Genomic DNA, 16,143 nt, shown 5'->3' with positions numbered 1-16,143 from the left:
TTAAGCACCTCACTTACATGAATCATTAGTTGGAACAAGCATCTTTCATTCATCTGCAGAGTTCTACTATCTCCATGCCTTATTTTACAAAAGGAGGGTCTAAATTATTACCTTCCACGTCAACAGCAGTTAGTCCCGGATTACATTATCTGGCAGTGACTAGCACTAGGATTACATGAAGACCTAACAACCATCAATTCCTTGATCTAAGCCATTTCCTGATTCCTTTATCTGATAGTATCAACAAAGCATGCTAGACACCAGCACTAACCTCTGTAAATGCTGCTTGCTTCATCAAGTTGCCATCTATACTTGGTTCCAGCTGTTTTGATTAGTAGCCAAGTACTGAGTATAACTGGCCTATCAGATTAACTTGGGAGGGCAGGGGGAAAGGAAAAATACTGGGACCTTGTGCTCAGATAGCTGTTGACTAGATACATGTCCACAGGATTGAAGGTATTAATATTTACTGAATGTTAAGGCTTTACTTGACTTCATGCATAATGTCCACATAAGCTACACAAGAACACAGAAACCATGCAGAATGAGGCTGCTACACAAGAACAATGAAGAATGAGGTTTTCCATACAGCAACTTGCCTGCTCCTGGGAATGGCTTTGAGGCACAGGGAGACACTGTTTGAGAGACTGTCCTACATTTTGAAAAGGAACTTCTAAGAACTCTGGAAGCAGTAGCCATTTGAAACAGGAGTCCCACTGCACTCAGGCCACAACTGTCTATACCAGGGTGCTCAACCTCCGGCCCATGGGCCAAATGCAGCCCATGTAGCCTTGAAATCTGGCCCACGGGGCTCCTCACAGGTTGTGAAATTTGGCAGCAGTGGCAGTACCGCCACCCTGCCCTGCTGCCAAAGAAGTCCAAGCCCCACAGTGTGTTGGAGGTAGACTATGACCCTTCCCTCTGCTCAGCCAGATCAGAGTCAGGCCATGCCCCCTTCCATCTGGGCTTCGGCTGGGCCACACCTCCTTCCTCTCCATGCCCCCAGGCCCAGGCCATGCCCACTTTACTCCACTCAGCAAAGTTGGGCCCTTCCTTCTGCAGGGCTGGGTCATGGCCATGCCTCTTCTTCCTCTCCTGTGGGGCTAAATCAGGACCAGGTGGAGGCTGGCCAAAACCCCTTTCACCATGAGGTTGGATTAGGTTCAGGCTGCCATGTCTCTCCACTGATGGCCAGATGGGGCCCCACAAGCTCCAGCTCACAAAGGATTGGGCACTGTTCACCTGGTCCGCTGACCAAAGAAGGTTGAGCACCACTGATCTACCCTACCTGCTAAAGCTGAAATTAAAGTATCTACTAAACAACCTAGAATTTTTATTCAATTGATTTTCTTATCACAAAACAAGAAGTTGCATGTCATTTCCTATGTAACCACAGTTCACAATGATCACAGAACTATTTACATGTTACTGGCTTCATTTTTCATGTGCTAAGTACTTCAAGTTTTCCAGAGTACACCACAGTGATGAAATACAAAAATCTTTACCTTCAGGAATGCTTCTTTTTGTTCAAGGTGCTTGCTTATCATAGGAGTCACATGATCTGTTTCAGAGTTGGGACCGAGCTTGTCTGCCCCCCCACACCAGTCTTCTTCCCGCTTATATTCCTGTTCCAGGCTCTCCAGCACACTGCATACCTGCCAGCCAAGAGGACATAGATACGCAGTGAACAACTGTGATTTGAGTGGGAATACTAGTTAAGGCTAGTGGGAATACCCAGAAATCATGAGCTACTGACATCTAATCCCACATCTTACACGCATGGACTTTGGAGAAGTCATTTACCATATTCAGACAGACTTAAATATAAGACCCGACTTCAATAATTAGATTTTATATATGGAAAATTATAACAAATTTCTTCCCTATGCAGCCCCTTTCTCCCCTGCCGCTTACTGTCAGACCCTGCTCTCCTTGGGCAAATGAAAGTGAGGAATTTAAAAACAATGACCTTGGAAATAAACATGCCTGTAATAATTTGCACAGAGGCGAATTACTATGGATACTAGACCTGCGTGAATAGGGAAGTATTTGATTCAGATTTGGCCGATTTGGAAGACAGTGGTTTGATTTGGTGATTCGAATCGGTGTCCCCATTCGATTCGGCTGAATTGGAATTGGAGATTTGGCACTGATTCAGAAATTCGGATCAGCTGGGGAAAGGCAGGCACAGCTGGGCAGCTACACCTTCTCCCACAGCTCTTCCAGCCATGCCTGCCTCTCCCCATGCAGGGAAAGCCTCAGGAGAAGCCCCCATGGCTGCCCTGCTTGGCCCCATTCCCAGCTCGACGCCAACCTCCTGGCACTTTAAAAAAAATAAAGAATAAAAAAAGCCCTGCACTCATGGGCTGTAGCAGTGGTGATCAGGGCCTCTGGAGGGTCATGGCAGAGCCCCCCCATGCATGGCGGAGCAGTGGGGATTGCCTCCTCTCAACCTGGCACCTGTGTGGCAGGTGCCCCATGGCATGGGTGCAGTGTGGCTCGACAGGGCGCTGCACGCTGTCTGAGAGCTGGGGCTGAGTGGTGCCAGACTCTAGCTGACAGGTGGAACAGCCCCAGCTCCCAGACAATGAGTGGCACCCTGCCACGCCGCACTGCACCCACGCGATGCAACAGCTGCCACACAGGTGCCAAGTCAGGGGGGCATCCCCACTGCCCCCCAGTAGGCCACGCTCCGTGGGGGTCTCTGCCATGAGCTCCCAGAGGTCCCGATCATGACTGCTACATCTGGTGATTGCGGGACTTTTTTTTTTTTTTTTTTTTAAAGTGCTGGGCAGAGGATAGGACTGGGCAGCCATGGGGACTTCTCCTGCAGTTCCCCCTGCCTGGGGAGAGGCAGGCACGGCCAAAGGAGCAGTGGAAGACCCTGCAGCTGCCCAGCTGTGTCTGCCTCTCCCCAACTGATCTGAATCTCTGAATCTTTTCCAAATTGATTCAGAGGCTTCAGATTCAATTTGGACCTTTTAATGGGTCTCCCGCTTTGGAGATCTGGCTGCTAAATTGGGCTGAATCTCCTCCAAATCAAACTGGTGACCAAAGCTTTGCACAGCCCTAACAGATACTCATATACTTAATTCATCCAGAATTTATTAATTTTACCATTTTTGAAACTGCTGCAAGTTTTAGTACATGTACTCCATGAAGACACTTTCAAGTAGCACCTTTGTATCTACTTATATTAAATTTTATGTATCCCAGGCCCAATTAGCCAAAAACTAATTCCAAATCCAAGAGTCCAGAACCATAAGTGGCCCTACTACTGGAAAACATCCTCCACCCCCATCTGGGGCTTCAGATATTCCCAAAAGCAGGCACCCTACTTGCAGACCCAAACCCGGAGGCTTGAGGTTGAGATGCCCCTGAGTTTTGCTTGCCCTCAGCCGTAAGGCCCCAGGGGCAAGGCAGGGAGAAGTTGCCTACTTCCATAAAGTGGGCTTTAAGCCAAGACCTTCCCACTCCAGCATCTAAATGGGAGGTTTACTATACATTACCTTGGCAAGTACCATCCCTGTGCCAGGAGAGCAGTCTTCCCCAGTGCGACTAGGAAAACTGTCTCCATGGTCATGGCATTTCCCTTGCCAGGTAAGCATAGACTATACTTGATCTGAGCCTTCAAGAGGCTGAGAAGCAATATGAACCATGCGTGATATTAGTCCAAAGCCAAAAGACACATGATTTACACAGAGTTCATTGGACTGAATCCAAGGAGAGCCAATAACATTTCAAGCTATAGTGACCCCACAGCTCAGCACTGCTCAATGTGTGTGTGTACTCCAGATACCACCCACAAAGGATACATGTGCTAATAAGCCCCCCACTCAGGACTGAAACCAGGTGTTCAATGTCATGAGCCCTTGGATCCTCTAATAATTTATAGGCAGATGAGGCACAGGGCAACCTGGTCCAGCTTCACCTCCTGGTGAGTGGGGCCACACTAATCATATGCAACAGGCTGAGCGAGAAGGCTGAGGAATACACTTCGAAGATTCTGGGTGAACTGTTATGGGCTCCATTTGGGGATGTTTTCCAAACAGTTAAGGCTAGTGAAGAAATGGGGATCACTGGAAATGGGAAAGAAAGGCACAATGGAGTAGCTTATCATGACTTAAAAAGACTCGGCACTAAGGGGGTGCTATCATATACCTTATTCAGATGGGTTCTGCTAACCTATCCTTGTGGTAGGTGCCCATCAGCATATCTACCTAATATGAGCCATGTGTTTTAATCATGCTCAGTGTTGGCTGAATTGAATGAGCTTCACAGTTGATTTCCATTACTGAGCATATACTGCTTTTGGCAGAAGTTTAATGCTAGACAATATGTTTAATTAGGTTAAGAGAGGAACATTTGTATGCCAATGTAAGATGAGGAGCTCCCCCTTTTGTCTCCCACTGACTGGGAGGAGAAAGGGAAAACTGTCTTATATTTGAGTAAATACAATAATTTTAACTCTGTTTTCCATTTCCCATATGCAATACTGGGAGTTACCACTACTCACCCCATTGATGTCATGTGGTTTTAAGCTCACAATATACTTGGAAGATTAAATGCACAATGTGTGTGCTCTGATTCACGTAAAAAAAAAATCACAACATTGAGCCACAATTTGAGGTAATTTATGAGAAAATACACATACTCATCAATGGCAATGGCCTTCCAGAAAAATAAAATATTTCATGTTAAAAGTAGGACTTCAGATCAAGCCAGTATGATTTCAAATGTCTCTCTCAAAAGACAGGCAGACAGCTAAACTCAGTTGTAACTAATCTGTACCTGAAGTCTTTCTTTTGGGGTTTTTTTAAACAGGAACATTTAAGGTACACATGAAATCATCAAAACCTGAATAAATAACTTTTCACAAACATATCTTAATAACCGATGCGCTTGTTTTTCACTCAGAATAGAAAATGAAGCCAAACTACCTAAACTGAAGTTTTATTAGAGTCAGCTCCAAATTATTAGTTCTTATTCAACATAATGCAGCATGCTGTCTGTGTTTCCAAGACAGTATGGAAATATCTCAACCATACTTTAAACTAAAGGTGACATTTCTGGTCATGTTTCATTTTGTGAGCTTTAAATTAGTATATCTGTTCCTCCATCCACAGCTTATTCTATATGATGAAAAATAACTCTTTATTTTGCTAGCCAAGCCTGGAATGACCCATTCTTATACCTGTTCCGAAGTTTTATAGAAGGCAACAGAGGCATTCACGAGTTTGAGTCGGTCCTCCATCTTGAGCATCAGCTGCTGCCAATGCGAAGCAACCTTCTCAGCACATTCCCTGATCATATCCATGTCGTAATGATTTGCCTGTAGCATTGCCTCTGCTTTCTGCTGTACCTGCAGTGCACTTTGATGTGTTTTCTAGTAAATTGAAATTAAAATATTGGTTTAAATAAGCAGGTTCATTTAAATACTTGAAATCCTGGCTTTGCTTTTCTACAATCACCAAGTAACTTTCTACATACCTGAAACTTGCAAAGGAAATAAAGAACTAACAGCAGTTTGCAGCCTAACTTATTCCATACAAATAACTGAAGTAATCCGTTAGGGATTCAACATCAAATTTACAATGACTATCAGGTCACTGGCAGTAGCAACTGCATAGTAACAGAAACCACAGCAGCCAATTATGCATCCAAAGTTGCAATCCACATCTTCAGTAATTATGACCCCCAGTCTGTGGTTTGTTTGTTTTTTTGGACTGGATTGGTAGGAAGTTGGAGAAGAGAACTGTCCAGGGCTTGATTAACTGTTGTCAAAGTTTCTCTTCCCAGAAACTAATTGTGTACAAGACTTTACATACTTATTTGGCAGGAAAATCAAAATTCTAGGCAATGTGAACTGAGCCTGATTATTTATTACTCAGTATGAGAAAACTTAAGACTTGGGTCCCTGATCTAGAACTTTTTAAATTGAAGCCTACTTGTCTGAAGTTTTAGCTTTGAATTCATATGACCATATTATTGTCCAAAACATTTTCATTAAGTTCATAAACTACTACCAGGAATGAAAAACATTAATAGCTCAAAAAATAAAGCTTTTCAGAATTAAAACATACACATTGGGAACTGCAAACAGCATGGGGAAACTAAACATGCCACAGAATACCAACAGAACAGAAGGCATTTACCATACACTGAAATACTTTAAGAAGGTTCCTAACCAACAGACATGAATTAAGTTTTCCTATGAAGCAGAATTCCCCCTCCTCCACGTGATATATGCTGCCACCGGTGACCTAAATTTCATAGGAGTACATGAAAAGGCTTAAACATTCAATTTTTATTTGGTTTCAATGTTTTTGTTCATTTTTTGTAATACAAGGTCAAATTAACATTATTAACATGGATGGACTGAATTTAAGCTCAACCAATGAAATCTTCAGAAGATATTATAGAAAATAATTTTTTTTTTTCAAAGGCTGTAAAATTAATTGAAGCAGAACAAAAGTCAGAGACCATAGCATACAGCCATTTATCTCTATTGATACTTTTTTGCATACATCCATCTTTGCAACCTAGCCAAAACATTATCTTAGCAACTTAAATCGACAGCAACTTATTCTGAAATACTGTTTGCAATAGTTATTCAATTCAATTTGTTAAAAGATATTGCAAATACAATTCTGGTACTCAGTTACTACTAATTTCACCTTGGTAGAAACAAGCAATACACTCATGAAAATCTCATAAAGTAGAACCCCTGCTATGCAGAATTCTCTTTCCTGGTCACAGCTCTTCTCATTACGAATCCATTTCGTTTACTTAACACAAGTACATGTATTTTTATGCTCATCTTTTTGCTACCGCTCAAGAGGAAAGATATCCATTTAAAAGGTATATGAATTATTAAATCTTTTTCTAATGCTACCTACTGTTTTGTGATGAGCCACTCCCTACAACTGGATGATTACCAGTTTCTCAAGTCCTTACCTCTATTGCATGCTGGAACTGTTCATGTTCCCGCTGTAGCTGTTCAGCTTCCTGCAATGAGCTAGCAGTGATAAGGCCAGCATTTAACATGGACTCCCCATTTCGGATCCAGCCAAGCACCTGCAACACACCAGAAAACAGCACAGTTTACAAGTACTCCTTTGATCATTAAGACAAATGTAGTTTCTATAGACTATTAGCTTAATAGGGTCTCTCCTTTTAGCATTACCTAAGAAAGACTTGTTCTACACCACAATATCATTGCTTGTGCCTAGAAAGTAACTGTAAAGATCAAAGTTACAGGCAACATTTTAACAGCTAATATATTCAGTTTTGCTTACTGGGCACTAGGTTTCAGATCAAGAATGAAAATGAACTGGATGTAGCTTACTAAATGCATATGAAACATAAGAAATGTTCTATTACTAAGTCTTTCCCTCACCCTTTAAACTTGCTACAAGTCTGACAGTACATAGAACCTGCTGGGATCACCTGAGGCACTGAAGTAAACAGTCTCAGCAACTTGGCTTTTGGTTTATTGTTTGAGGACCTACCAGAAAAAAATGGGTTGGAAACAATAAGAGGAGAAAAGCAGCCAAAGTAATCCTGGAAATAAAACGTGTAGCATTATGTAAGTAATCAGCTTATATCCACTGTACCTTGAAGTACCTGATACAGCACATCGGGTGGTGCCCCTGCATTTGAAGCATGATTCAAGTCTTTCAGCTTGAAAAATTTGAGGTTCTTAAGGCCTTTTAAAGTTTGACTCTTTAAAGAAGCACACCCTTTAAAAGTTCTGCCCTCTTCTCCAAGGTTCTGTTCTACTCTGCTTTTAGACTCCACTCCAACCTCTAGGTTACTTGGTAGCTTCCACACAAGAGGCTTCTACCAGCATCTCTCTCAGGAAGCAAGTTACCTTGAAGAGAGCTGAACCTAGTTAAGTAAGGCTCAGATCCCTCTAATCCCAGCAACCTGTACAAAAACTATACCACTAATGAGACCAGGATCTAGATCTAATGTGGTATGATCCACTGCCTCCAGTGTTTCTGCAAGGCCTATCTGTTAACCTGCTCGACTCAGAGTTCAGAGCTTCTCTAAGCATTTTGCCTTTCTGAAAGTTTTAACCAATGCTTGTGTGAGAGCACTTCTACACTTGTACCAAATGAAAAACAGTCACAACCTCTGTAAGATTAAATTCTTTCATCCTATTTGGTTTTAGTGTCACCAGAATATGGAAGAAAAATATGGGGAAAGAAATTCCAAGCTCAAATCACTAATGCAAAAACTGTGGTGGCTGCAAATGGTTTGAGTGCAGAATATTCTAGTTATTTAAATTGGCCTACCACTCTTATACCGCCCAGTCCCACACAAGGAAACATTTTAACCTATGATTGTCTTTAAAAAAAAATCTTGTTCTTACGGTCAGCAGAAAAGTTGTTAACACTCACTTAGGGAAAGGAAACCCCAAAACAAGTCAAGAAAATTTAAACCTACTATTCAAGCCTTCTATATTTAGATTCAATATAGAAGGTGAAAATGCAATATTAAGGAACCTCAAACTTAACCATATTATTCCCACCCTGCCTAGTGGGGTCTACAAAGAACAGTGCAGCAGCAGTTTTAGTAAAGGTAGCAGAGTGTGTAAAAACAATTATGAAACGAGTTAAGAGTCTTTGCTATACAGAGACTACCCTTCTGTGCCATCATCTATGCTTACACCCAGTTTAACAGTAAATCTAGCAGGAAATCACAGTAATTGAACAGACTAAATCATGTGTTCAGTACTTCAAGGCCACACTACACACATATAAAACAAACTGAAAAGGATGTTTACTCTGTCATGTTACTCTCCGAGAGTACACCTGCTGTGACCTGATGAGCCACAAAGCCTTTTCCACTTCAGAGGAAACTGCAAGTAGCCCTGCTTCCTTACTTACAAAAAAGTGTGCATTTTTAAGGTCACTGAAGGGGAAAAAATAATGGTCAAAGGGGAAAAATAGTGGTCATCAAAACTTCAACTTGTTTGATTCATAGTTGATACACTTTAGCTTCATACAGTTTATACCCTGAAGACTGGAGAAGTAGGCTGAGTACTTGGACAATTTCAGAGTACCTGGATGAAGAGGTAAAGTTTTAGTTTTTAAAATACATGTACATACTATTAATTCAAACCATCTCATTTCTTTCACAATTCAAGTCTCTCTAAAGAACATGACAAATCAAGAATTGTGACATTAAGTTTAGCTTAACCTCTATATTGAATGGGGTGAGTATAATAGCCCGTTAATCTAGCACCTAGTGACTAGCCCTATGGGGTACCAATCTCTCTTTCATCTAGTATAAATCAGAATTATATGTAATTTATTATGAAAAACTTAATCTATATATCCTGGGTTGGATGCAAAAATTTCCTTATTACTGTTCACAAAACTTACATAATGAAAAAAGGATGCAAAAATAGCATGCGTGTGTACACATACTATCGCCTGGCTGAAAGATGCATGTTGTTAAATTACATTAATGTAGTAATTATGCAGTAATGAAATATAACTGTTCCAGATGTAGGTAAGTGTATTAACAATTCTGTTAGCAACATTTTGTGCAGAATATATGGGCTCTGCTTTCCTTAAGTGGCAGGTCCAATTCTACTCCTTTCAAGTTAAATCAGTGCCTCCTGCTAACTTTGCCAGGAGAAAGGTCTGCTTCTTATGCTAACATCTATCAACTAGTTACACCAGTGTTTCCAGTGCTTTAAGTGAAGCAAACATTTCTACTTTTGTTAGATTTGCTAGGGGTTCAGAAGATGGATAATACACCTACGGCTTACAAGATGCATTCTACACACCGATCACAAAGGTGACACTGATATCATTCAGCAGTGTTCCTCTGCCAACAGCTGTAACTCACAACTTAGGAATAAAGCTGTCAAGATGCAGTGTCGTGATCAGCGATACACATCAAACTCAATGTTCCCTCTCACCCCTTGCTTGCCACCTTATACACAACAGCAGCTTATGAAACACCATATACTGCAGTCAGTGTTTACAGTGACTGCAGCATCCAACTAAGCATCAACCCAATACATTATAGAAAATGAGGTTCTTCAAATATCACTGGAAAGGAGATGAAGAGTGGAGGTAATAATAAATCTCTGCATTCAGGTGTAAGTTGTACTGGCTTAATATCATACTGAATTGACTCTCTGCTTTCATTCTCACAGGACAGCATGTAACAAAAGAACCCAAGGCTGCTGGAAATAAATCACTGTTAAATCTCAACCTCACTCTTTCACTTTACAACAGTAGCTGGCATCTTGCAGTTTAACAGGTTATGCCTCCAGCATAGTTTGAAAGCTGGCCAACTTTCACGTACCCTGAAAGATCTGAAGGTTTAAACTACAGTGGAACACACATGGGTAATCTGTACACCACGTAGACAAGCAATTCTTTGCGTTTCTTGTGTTTTGTGCACTTTCCATTTGCTGTGCCCATACTCCAGGATCCCCCTTTCCATCTGCCCATTCTTCTTCCTGGGCAGCAATCATGGAGGGAGCCAACATTTTAAATTGTATTATGATTATGTCAGGAGATGTGGGTGTTAGGGGTGTTACTGGAAGCTGTCAACTGGTAAACAAGTCGCATAACTGGACAATGAGCAGGTAACATTTGGACAGAGGAAGACCATTAATGCCAAGCCTCATTTTGCCTGGAAGTGAAATTTATCCAGCTGTTGTTGATCACTTTTGCTTATGTGCGTCTCAAGCACTCTATGCAAACTTAAACCTTAGAGTTTAGGGAAGCAGTAAAAGGAACTTTATTGTACTGCAAGAAAGATAGAAAAAAAAGGAGGAACAATGCAATACTCAAAGTATTTATGCTAAGCGTCAAGTAGCACTGGTCTCTTGGATAAATATTAGTCAGCATGCAAAACATCCACTCCTGATTCTTCTCAAACAGCTAGCAGTAACAAAAAAAATACAAAAAACAAACTAAAATAAAAAATTACAAGTGGATAGATGCTGAACTGAGGCTAAAATCTTGCAAGAAATTGCTGTAAGTGACAAACTGTACCTCTTCCATGCTATTTCCATGGATATGACCCATTCATATTCCGCAACACAGTCATATCTACTTAATACCTTCACAGTTACAAACAATACACAGCACATATTTAGTTCATACCTGTTTGACTTCAGCCTGCAGGTGGCGCAGCTGCACACACTGTTCCAAGTGTTTCCGATGCTGTTCTGCTGCTAAGTCCAGCTCCTGCTGCTTCTCGTGAAGAAATTCCAATAGATCCTGAACACGAGTTGCCATGTCTACGTCTCGGTCACAAAGCAGCTCTACACCTGTAAACAGCCATTCATTTTAAAAAGTCACACAGCAGGGTTTTCAGAGAAGTTAAATCTCTTTGTTATTATGTACAATGAAAATGGCTAGTATTTTTTTTTTTTAAACAGCCAAGCCACACAGAATATTTTATTAAGTAAAATATTTCCATACTCTTTAGAATGAGCTACAAGATCTTAGGAACTCTGGAGAATTCTGCTATGGATTGGAGTCTGCAACAGGATAATTACCAAAAAAAAGTGAAAAGATCATATAAACTGAAATAATATGTTGTTGCTTTAAAAGCTTAAAGTGCAACTTAAATACCATCAATGCATGACTGCTCTTGAATTACAATACTGCATACTCTTGTTTATTCTTTCTACTTCTTGCTGCATTATCCAGACTTTTGTTCTTTAAAAGGAAGGAATTTATGGTATCAATACCCAACTTGCTAGATATTAGCGCACTTCAACTATCTTACATAGGGGCTGTGACATGGTTTTCAAATCATAGGAGCTAAATACCACCCTCCTTTGACTGTGATTAACAGAAATTAATGCCATTTTTAGATGCCTTATAGGCTGAGATGTGAAGATAATTAACTAGAAGGTGGGACAGAGTCATCTTACCAGAAGCCTGCACTTCATTGACATATTGCAGCAGATCTTGTCCTTGGTGGATGACATCGAAGGTCAGGTTATTCATGGTCAAGGCCTTGTCTGCGTGGTGCTGGAGCCTCTGTTCTGCTATCGTAAGATCTTCAGTGTCAAAGTCATTCATCTGCTGAGAGAGCTCATCATTCCATGATTCAAGGTCTGAAATTATCTGATAAAGAGAGAGAGAGAGAGAGAGAATGTGTCAGATGACTGGACAAACTTGCCCAATGTTGCACTACTGAGTAACAAGGTGAGGAATGCAAAAAGGTCACCTCTTCCATCTACTCTTATCACTGTTAACTACTTAGTAACTTTTAGCAATGCCTTCAAGCTGCAGAAAGCTGCTGACTGGTAAAAACATGGGCTTTCTGAGCAAGTTTGGAAGCTAGTCATCAGCCAATAAATTGGGTGAGCAATCAAAGAAAGATCAGCTGACTTGGGAGCTACAGGATAGTCTTCACTGCAGTGCTGTCCAGTTCAGTGCTGCATATTCTAATGATGCAATTACATCACCTGTAGAAAATTTGACTAACCTGTCTATGCCCAAGCCTTAAAGAAATACATTTGGGTATAACTCCTCTTCTTACTTGTAGTGACAGTGACATGTAGTAAATCTGTATGCCAGTTTAGCCCTCAGCTACTTAAGAAGTCTTAAATTAATTTAAAAACAAATCACTAACTCCAAACCCTTCCGGGCAGGAATAGTCAGGTTGCATAAGCACAATCAGTTAGTAGCCGGATGACAAACTTGAGTAAATAGGTTGGGTATTTTAGGATGAAAAGCAAAAATGAAATATACATACATATTACATATACCACAAAGAAAATCTTACTTTTGAAATCTTGCTATGAATTGTACCAAAGCACGAGTGTCATCTTAGATTTGTGACTCTGAGTCCAACTCAGTCATCAGTTAAACAGCAGCTCCTTTCAAAACTAAATAAATTAACCTGACTATAAGAAAAGTGCTTTTCCCATACAGCAAATTTTAAATTACCAGGTCCCTGGTAGCTCCTGCCACTGATCCTAGTAACATGTAACAACTACATGTTACACCTATGCTGTGATGAATGTGTTAACTGCAGCATAAGTGGGCACAGTGCTACATGTGCACCCAATTAAAGTGTCATTAAATGTTTCACATAGGATACAGAACATTTCTACAGCTGGTTTATATGGTACCTTAAATTTAAATGTGCAGCTGGAGCTGACAATCAACTAACTGATCATCAGTCCCAGGGCCAAGACTGGCCCAGGGTCTAGAACAGCCCTGGGAATGACAATCAGCTGATTGTTGGCCACAGCCAGAGGCTGGGGCAAGAAAACGTTTCACAGGACTTCAAACTCAATGCCTGGAAGTCCTAGCTGGGCTAAAAGAAGTGAAGGATCTGAGTCTCCTGCTGGGGAAGTTGAAGGGCTTCCCTCACAAGGACTTTAAACCCCATGCCTGGCATCTTTGGCTGGGCTGCTGGGCATGGGGTTTAAAGTTCCCAGCAGGAGAAACAGTTCAGCTCCCCACAATTTTCTTCACCTGGTAGCCTGACCAGATCCGCTGGGAACAGGATTTTGACAAACAGTTCCAGAGCAGAGGCTGTCTGGTCAAGGTCAACAATCAGCTTAGTGACTGGTTGGAAAGGCTCAGGTGAACCAGACCCAGGGCTGTCAAGTCAGGGCTGACATTCAGCTAATTGTCAGTCATGGCCTCAGACTACACTGGAGCCAGTTTGAGTTGCCAGGTCATAGCTGAGAATCAGCTAGTTGTTGGCCCCAGACCAAATTGCTGGTGCAGGGGAAGCCTGGGATTATGATCCTGGGTTTCCGCTGCACTGACAAGTAGTTATGGCATGATTAGGATCAATTCCCTGATCTTAAAATCATGCTTCCTGCCATGCACATGTGATGGGGCAGGAGGCACAATTGCTGGAAATGTAGATCAGAGCCTCTCTCACTATTCAGTGAATATACCAAGAGCCTCGGGCACGAAAAGTTCAACAGAAAGTAAAGATATCAGTATTTTTAAATGAAGAAGAACACTTATTTTAAGAAAAGGAAATACAGTATCCCAGTCAAATATCTGCAAACCCCACAGATGAGTATGGGTTAGGTTCTTCTGAGCCAGGCTGGAAAGAGGTGAACAATATTACGCTAATGAGCCTGTTTCATAAGAGAAATTGCAAAGAGTGATAAACTGGTACTGACATAAGAAAACTCAAACTATCAAACAGTGGCCCAAAAGGTGCTGTGGGGACTGCAAATGCAGGGAATAAGACAAATGGGCACCAGCAGTGCCAAGCATAAACAGGTAGACCACACTGACTAAGCTAGTTTCCCCCAAAAGTAAGCAGATGGCTGTCAAGTAGTATATGGCATCTTCCAAAATTGCAGCCCAATATGCAAGGCGCTGTAATATGCAGTGACAGCAGGTGCCAAAAGTAAGAAGAGGGGCTGCAAACAGCAGGTGGCAATTTCCACTCCCAGTAAGTTTTCTAAGATAAAAAGCTGGGTCACCACATTTAAGAGCAACCCAATAAAGGACGGTTTCATTTTTTAAAGGGAGTTCATTTGACAAAATGCAAAGAAAAGGTAACAGCCGTCTTCCTTCTGCAACTACTCACTCTGAGAAAAGTGTAGTTCCTCATTACTAGTCCTGACACTTCAACTTCCCTCCATCATCAAGACTCTTAACCTTCCCACAGTCACTCTCTTGTCATCAAACCACCTTTCAGGACCTCAAACACACAAGCATGAGATGCCATTATCTTTCAGTTAACCTCCCTCCACTCTACCCCTGCTGGAGAAAGACATCAGATCACCTCTGAACTGTTCTGAAATAACTCCCACCTGATGCTGCCAAACACCAAATACTCCTCTATAAACACGTTATGCTTTTCATAACTTAGAATCCTTGTCAACTAATATTCACCACTGCAAAAAATCCCAGTTTTATGTCACCCAGCCACAACCAACTAATTACTTACAATTTGCATTTCCTCAGTAACATATCCACTACCAAGACATACATGGAGTTACTTAAATCACAAGCATACATTACAATTTTACAGGTGATATAGTATTACCTAGTAATTTATAATGGGCTGTATTATGGCTTGTGCATTAAGCACAATTTAACAAGTTCTGAAAGGAGAAATCAGGCAGTCAATTACACCTGAAGACACTGGACAGTATAATACAAAACAGAGTTAAACAAACCCAGTTCATAAGCTGAAGAACAAGGACACCAGCAAAATGAAAACTCAGGTAATTTCCTCATGAGAATTACAGACATTTTTAAAAGAAAATTAAGAACCCCAAGGACAATTTGTATAGGTTGATTTTCACAGTACAACTGTACTTCACACCTGTATGAAGATTGCTTCTCTGTCTTAAAATGGGAATAGGGTTTCTCACTCTACAAGGGAATAATAAACATTTCAATGCTTGCAGAGCTCTTGAGATATAAACTTATACAAGCATTAGCAAGTCATTTAACATTGATTAAATCAAGTTTAGTGATGACACTTAATAAGAAAGAACAGCGTGAATACAGGTGACCTCAGAATTCAAGGGTTTGCTTGTGGCTATATGCTCTAATTTAGTTTTGGAAACAGCAAATCTCAAAGAAAGTTACCAAAACTTTCACAAGAAAAGCGTTATGAAACATTACTCAACAGTAACCATGCACAGTCTCAATAGCTACACATCAGTTTAGACTTAATATTTACTAAGTGTTTAAAAAAAATCAGTAGTTATGACAGTCCTTTTCAATTAGCTATAATATAACATTGCAGATGTGCAACTGTTTAGAAAAACAAACTTTTCTCTTTTCCTTCGTCAATGCTGAAGGAAATTTAATAGTAAATACTACAAACAGTTAAGTTATAACAAAGCAGTGTTTTGCTATTGTTCAACGTCTGTTTCTATTTTAGGGTGGTATATTTTAAGTTCTATGAAGTCACCATGCTACTTCAAAAAGCCTATAAAAATTGAAGATAGTTTTAGCAGGACAAGTTTGTGATCATTTGATTCGATAGTTTCCAAAATATACCATCCCTACTCTGCAAAACAGCAATTTATATAATCTCCCACTGGTTATCTTGTTTATACTTGAGACTCAAACTAGGGCTCTGACCCTCCTCAAATATATCTCAATCAGTGCATGCAACTACCACGTCTGTGAGGAACAACATGAAGAAATTATT

General features: G+C 40.8%; 1 protein-coding gene across 4 annotated transcripts in view; it reads right to left on the bottom strand.

Moving 5' to 3' along the window:
* Window positions 1–16,143, bottom strand: part of TRIO (trio Rho guanine nucleotide exchange factor) — a 394,215-nt gene that overhangs the window by 166,273 nt on the left and 211,799 nt on the right. For all 4 annotated transcript variants that reach the window (XR_016442705.1, XM_090049848.1, XM_090049849.1 and 1 more), the window contains 5 exons: window positions 11,918–12,113; window positions 11,139–11,305; window positions 6,958–7,077; window positions 5,195–5,386; window positions 1,506–1,655 (listed from right to left, as the gene is read on the bottom strand). Coding sequence is in view for 3 of the 4 variants with exons in the window: in XM_090049848.1 (XP_089905974.1) it covers window positions 1,506–1,655; window positions 5,195–5,386; window positions 6,958–7,077; window positions 11,139–11,305; window positions 11,918–12,113 (825 nt within the window). In the remaining variant the exon portion in view is untranslated. The remainder of the gene's footprint in view (window positions 1–1,505; window positions 1,656–5,194; window positions 5,387–6,957; window positions 7,078–11,138; window positions 11,306–11,917; window positions 12,114–16,143) is intronic.

The sequence above is a fragment of the Crocodylus siamensis genome, chromosome 5, assembly GCF_052110815.1.
Source record: "Crocodylus siamensis isolate JL-2025a chromosome 5, ASM5211081v1, whole genome shotgun sequence".
Taxonomy (NCBI): Eukaryota; Metazoa; Chordata; order Crocodylia; family Crocodylidae; genus Crocodylus; species Crocodylus siamensis.
Note: the sequence above shows the minus strand (reverse complement) of the source record. Positions and strands in the feature narration are given on the sequence as shown.